General features: G+C 53.0%; 5 protein-coding genes across 5 annotated transcripts; 1 reads left to right on the top strand and 4 right to left on the bottom strand.

Annotated features, from left to right (window-relative positions):
* Positions 1-125: 125 nt before the first annotated feature.
* GNI_140290 (putative transmembrane protein) lies at positions 126-653 on the bottom strand (the record flags this gene model as incomplete). Its single annotated transcript, XM_011134242.1, has 1 exon — positions 126-653. The coding sequence occupies one exon, from the start codon at positions 651-653 to the stop codon at positions 126-128; it is 528 nt and encodes a 175-aa protein (XP_011132544.1).
* Positions 654-1,353: 700 nt separating this feature from the next.
* GNI_140300 (hypothetical protein) lies at positions 1,354-1,797 on the bottom strand (the record flags this gene model as incomplete). Its single annotated transcript, XM_011134243.1, has 1 exon — positions 1,354-1,797. One exon carries the CDS (start codon positions 1,795-1,797, stop codon positions 1,354-1,356), a length of 444 nt encoding a protein of 147 aa, XP_011132545.1.
* A 426-nt stretch (positions 1,798-2,223) lies between these two features.
* On the top strand, positions 2,224-2,955 carry GNI_140310 (U2 small nuclear ribonucleoprotein A; the record flags this gene model as incomplete). The annotated part of the gene is made up of 3 exons (XM_011134244.1): positions 2,224-2,302; positions 2,458-2,755; positions 2,811-2,955. The coding sequence occupies 3 exons, from the start codon at positions 2,224-2,226 to the stop codon at positions 2,953-2,955; spliced, it is 522 nt and encodes a 173-aa protein (XP_011132546.1).
* Positions 2,956-3,143: 188 nt separating this feature from the next.
* GNI_140320 (amidohydrolase 2) lies at positions 3,144-4,124 on the bottom strand (the record flags this gene model as incomplete). Its single annotated transcript, XM_011134245.1, has 1 exon — positions 3,144-4,124. The coding sequence occupies one exon, from the start codon at positions 4,122-4,124 to the stop codon at positions 3,144-3,146; it is 981 nt and encodes a 326-aa protein (XP_011132547.1).
* A 926-nt stretch (positions 4,125-5,050) lies between these two features.
* Positions 5,051-5,575, bottom strand: GNI_140330 (amidohydrolase; the record flags this gene model as incomplete). Its single annotated transcript, XM_011134246.1, has 1 exon — positions 5,051-5,575. One exon carries the CDS (start codon positions 5,573-5,575, stop codon positions 5,051-5,053), a length of 525 nt encoding a protein of 174 aa, XP_011132548.1.
* Between the last annotated feature and the right edge of the window lie 102 nt (positions 5,576-5,677).

Genomic DNA, 5,677 nt, shown 5'->3' on the forward strand with positions numbered 1-5,677 from the left:
GGACCGGCTGGAGTCAGGGTCGAGACCGGCTGGAGTCAGGGTCGAGACCGACTGGAGTCAGGGTCGAGACCGACTGGAGTCAGGGTCGGGACCGGCTGGAGTCAGGGTCCAGGGTTCCCTTTTGGTTAGTCGTCTTCAAAGTAGTGTTTGTCGGCGGTGGGGAAGGGTGCGTGGAGTAGTCTAATGATCTCATCGTTGAGGATGGCGTCGTTGAGAAAGACTTCTTTGCTTTCCTCGAGGTCGGTGACGGAGTCTCGGAGGTTGATGGTGTCTGCGTAGCCATCGTATCGGCTGCGTTGGCCGGCAGGGCTGGAGGCGAGGTGTGCTTTTTTTTGTTCGAGTGTGTCGGTGAGTATATCTGGTAGAAGGACGATGGTGCCAAGACTGACAGTAAGTTGTACAACACCGGCAGCAAGGAGAGCCATGAAGCCTGTGCTGAGTGTTGTATTGTGCGCGGTTTGGCCCCAGAGTTGTGAAATAATTGGTACTTGAGTGAGAACGATATTTTCACCTAACAGTGGATAAAGTACAGGTCCCCAGATCGAAGTAAGAATGGTCAGGACACTTAGATAGCGCACTGTCGCCCTTAACAAGTCTGTTTCCAAATTTATTAAGAAGCATACACACGCGAGTGTGCTTGCCGCATTCAGCATGATAACAAAATAAAGGAGCGTGCGAACCACGTTACCTGCCCACCGCAAGCCGCTGAAAGTGCGACAGGTTGCCCCCGAAGACGTTATTCCTAAATAACTGAATTCGCACGCACGCCGACTAGCCTCGTCTAGGCTCACTCCATCAAATGTACCGATAATATGCCGACACTGACGATCGAACCAATTATCACCAACCTTCGATCCAAACTGCCGACATTCCGACCACATGTTCACACGCCAAAGACTCACATCCACCCAAAGCGAACTTAGCATCGGCGCACGGATCACACCATGATGATAACTTGGAGCCATCAACGCCCAAATGTGAGTCAAAAAACATGATAATGTCCCAGCTAAAATCAAAATCACACGACGTCGAGTCTTCACAACCCACCAACGCCGAACATCCACTGTTCGAACTGCCATTATGCTATCCCGATCTCCGTGTTTGTGCTCCGTATTTCGCACCAAAAAATACGTCAGCAATCAATATCCAAATGTCGGCACTCCGTATGTCGGCACTCTGTATGTCGGCAGTCAGCTGACTCTATATATATATCTACGGGTGCAGCACCTATTGTCTTTAGTCTCTGGGGTGGATCCCCTAGAGTCAATCCGCAGGGTAAACATAGGGTCCATGAGGTAAAAAAATGTAGGTCTAGGTGGCTTTGCCGAAGGTCTAGGTGGCTTTGCCGAAGGTCTAGGTGGCTTTGCCGAGGGTGCGTATGGTCTGGGTGAAGAGGACGTATGCTCCGTCTGCACCGGTGTCGGTCATGGGACAGGCTGGGGTGCCGTAGACGTCTTTATCTCCTGCGACGAGAGTAAGGTCTACGACTTCGTTACCGAAGTCGGGATGTACGCCCATGGCATGAGAGATGTCCAGTGTGATTCCATCGGCGTCGACTTGGGTGGCTTGGTAGGGTCTGCCGCAGGATGCGATGTCATCGGCGATCGTGAGATTGCCGGGTACTTCAGAGGGCCAGTCGAGGTGGCAAAGTTCGTAGAGGCCGCTGCATTGGTCTTGACCAGGAACGTTGAGATGCAGTTGTGAATTGCGGAGTGTGCGAACTCCAGTCTCGGGTAGGCCATACTGGATACTAGCCGGGAACACCAAACGGACTGCCGCGTCACCCACCAACACCATCTTTGGACCCAACAATACCTCGACACCAAATTGCAGCACACACGTTTGCGGCATTTGCGCCACACACGCGTTTGCCGCCGCCGTCGAACCTGACACACCATCGACACAATAACCGTAACAATCGCGCACGCAATCAGCCGTCTTCTTGTACCGCGAGTTGCTCTTTGCTCGACCACACTCGTGCCGCACACGCACCACTGCGCCCCACGCGACCAATCCGGTCAGCAACCACACCCGAAACAACATGCCGAAATCCCTACTAAATTCACCTCTTGTTATTGGGAGAGGGGTACAGGTATCGGAAGAGGGGTACGGGTATCGGAAGACTTGCGGGCATCGGAAGAGGGGTACGGGTACCGGAAGAGGGGCCGAGCAGTGGTGCTGAGGGAATTATAGGGGCCAAGTAATAATTTAGGGCGCAAAGCTATGAGGTGCACCAAGGACCTCCTAAAGGCCGCCAAAGAGACCCTGAACCCCTGTGGCTCTCGTATGCTCAACCTGCGAGGTAAACCTTCCCACCTCTCTCGACCCTACCTCAGTTCTTTCACCATCACGGTGCAGCAGTCTTTCACAGCAATTCTTTCACCCCCGCCGTCCGCCTTGCATCACCTACGTTCCTCATCACCGCCTAAGTCGCTCACCACGGTGCAACATGTGCAGGGTACCGAATCGAAGTCATTGAGAACCTGGGGGTGCTCAACGACGCGTACGAATGCATTGACTTCTCGGAGAACGAGTTGGTGACACTGGACGGATTTCCACCAATGCAGAACCTGAAGCACCTGATTGTGGCGCAGAATCGAGTTTGTCGGATCAGCGAAGACTTGCACGAGAGCATACCCAACTTGGTATCGCTCGTTCTCGCCGGCAACTTGATGACCGATGTCAAATATCTAGAGCCCCTGAAGCACTTTAAGCACCTGCAACGCATCTCGCTCGTAGACAACCCAGTGGACACGTAGGCAGCCACACGACAATGACAATCACAAAAACGTCACAATGGGCCGTCATAGTGTAGTAGTGGGTGGCTTCGGGTCAATCGTCTTGACTCTTAGGGACCCGCAGCTGCGAAAATATCTTATCGGGATCCTACCTTCCATAAGGTTCATCGACTTCACCAAGGTCACTCAAAGCGAACGGGCTAAGCAGGACGACTAGCTAGGCCGTTATGTGTGTCAGACAAAATGGTTCACATAAATTTCTGGACTAGTTGTTCGCGGGTTGCGGGCTGGCGTTGGTGTTAATCGCGCACAATTAAAATTCCAAAAAGTGTGTTTGTGAAGAATGTTCGACAGTAGACCTAACTCAAGCACAGTCCTTCTGGAGAATGCTTGGTCTAGTCGCGTCTAGTTGAAGCGTGGGAAGAGCGGGAGCGCGTTCTTACACATGATCCTGTGACGATGATCGTCAGCGAGTTGATCCGTGTGGTCAAGTGCGATGGCGAGTTTCTTTACAAGGGGTTCGGGTGTGAAGGGCCAGTCGCTGCCGTAGAGTAGTTTGTCGGGGTCGGCGATTTCGAGTAGTGGTTTGATCATGCGGGGTAGGGGCATGCCTGCGAGGTCGAAGTAAAGTTTGTTCAATATTTCTAGTACGTGTGCTTCGTTTAGCGGCGCGGATAGACCGATGACGGTGGAGATGCCGACGACCCGGTCGATGACTATGGGGAGTACGGCACCGGCATGGGGAATGATCCAACGTATGTTGGGGAACTTGTTAAAAGTATTCTGTATAATCATGTTACATACAGCCCGTGTAGTCTCGAACAAGAACTCTATCATGGGGCCTGGGTACTTGGCCCCCATGGTGGAATTGCGCATGTCGCAGCCAGCGCAGTGAGGCGATGTAGGGTGCATGAACAGCACCGTCTTGCGCTTATCCATTTCCGCCAAAACCGGGTCCATTTGCGGGTCACCGGGATAAATGCCTTCCGAGTTGCTTTCGATCACAACGCCGTCGGCCTTCAGCTCGTCCAGCGCATAACTTAACTCCTCCAAAGCTCCCGACACATCTGGGAGCGGCAAACTTGCAAAAAAGCCGAGCCGATCTGGGTGCGACGCTACGGCCTTGGCACCTTCTTGGTTCACATAGCGACTCAGTGCACGTGCCTGCGCATCGTCTCCGAAATACACACCTGGCGAAGACACCGACAACACCGCCTTGCTGATGCCGCATCCGTCCATCATCGCCAACGTACTCTCCACACTCCATTCCGGCAAGTACGGCATCCCGTCCGGCCTCCCGTGTCCAGCGGCAATCACCGCTTCCCGGTACTTGCTCGGTAGGTAATGCACGTGCACATCAATACGACCACTCTTACCCTCCTGCATTCCCTTCTAAAATTTTCACAACTGGCCTGTCCTAGATAAATATCGTTTGCTTGTCTCCCACAGATAGTTCCTCCGTGCCGCTTAGCGAGCTGTTGTCTTTGGCTGTTGCGGTTCGAGCCTTGCCCTCTCACCGACATCAAGGGGCACAAAGTCATCGCCTAATCTACCTGGTACTAGTTTACGAATCCCCGCTATCAGAGCTCCCCGCTATCAGTAACGCACGTGGATACAACACGCACACGAGCAAGATGACACCGCCTACGACAGACCACATCAACATTCTTCCAGCCATCGTCATCATGGACCAGTCTTCAGTCAGTCGCTCCGAAACTTTAGGACATCACGGCCCGCGGCGAAGGAACGCTTGGCGAATGTGTTCTCGCGGATGATCCGTCGTCTTGAAATGTTTGTGGCAATTGGATCCCGCAGGCTTCGTGGGGCGCTTGAAGCCTGAGGGTGCTCTTTGGAATCGCACAACGTACAGTGACGGTCTAAAGGGTCAGCTGCAGCGGGATGGATGGTGACCCTTTAGGGGATGGCATGGACGACAGGCTCTGTGTCTTGGACGCGCTGACGGTCACGATGGACGGCCTTGATGCTCTCAACTATGTCTTGAGGTGATGGGTGCTTGAGCCAGCTCGGTGTTTTTGCCGGGAGCGTAGTCGAGACAGACGCGGCTTTTATTTGTTGCGTGGCCGTTGTCGCCAACCCCTCGATCGTAAACATTTTTGATAGAACAGTTGGAGCCATGGATCATGGATCGAAGACGGGACTTCAAGCTCTTCAGATAGCAATATTGTGATCTCGTTCATGAAATCTAACAAAGGCCAAAAAAAGCGGTTCGTGATTACGGATAGTATCCATTCAGACATAGAGTGTGCACAAATAGAGGGCCCCTCTCTGTCACCTGGCGGGCTACCCGTTTTTCATTTAGTCGTCGAAGGAACAAATTCCTGACCGGCTACCCAGACCTTCTTGATTGATCGGGTAGCCTTGATGTCATCGATAGGGTTTCCATCAATCAAGACTAAATCGGCGCGATATCCTGGCTTGATAACTCCACGGTCTTTCAGACCAAAGTAGTGTGCCGGCAAACTGGTCGCCGACTGAAGAGCCTCCTTTGTAGACAGCCCACAACTTACGAGAAACTCTAGTTCCTGATGCAGACTCGTGCCATGAGGAATCCCGCGTCCTGGGACGTTGTTGGCATCGGTGCCCGCTAAAACAGGTACACCCGCATGGTGCAGCACAGTTACCGTCTTGAGTGCGTTGGCAAAGTCAAAGCCCGGCCTCTCCTGATCAATACCCTTCATCTGACAAACAGACTCCAACATGATCAGCGTTGGGACACTAATACGTTTGTTCTCGACCATCTGCCGCACTTCGTCATCGCTCATGACTCCGTCCAGAGGAGCATGTGTAATGATATCCACGCCGGCCATCTGTGCCATGCGCGTCGCCTCGAGGTTGACCGCATGCGCGAAGACAACTTTACCTTTGTCATGAGCAGTCCTTACAAGAGCATTGATCGACTCCTGATCGGGTCCTGGAGT

Source organism: Gregarina niphandrodes (genome assembly GCF_000223845.1).
Source record: "Gregarina niphandrodes unplaced genomic scaffold scaffold00038, whole genome shotgun sequence".
Taxonomy (NCBI): domain Eukaryota; phylum Apicomplexa; class Conoidasida; order Eugregarinorida; family Gregarinidae; genus Gregarina; species Gregarina niphandrodes.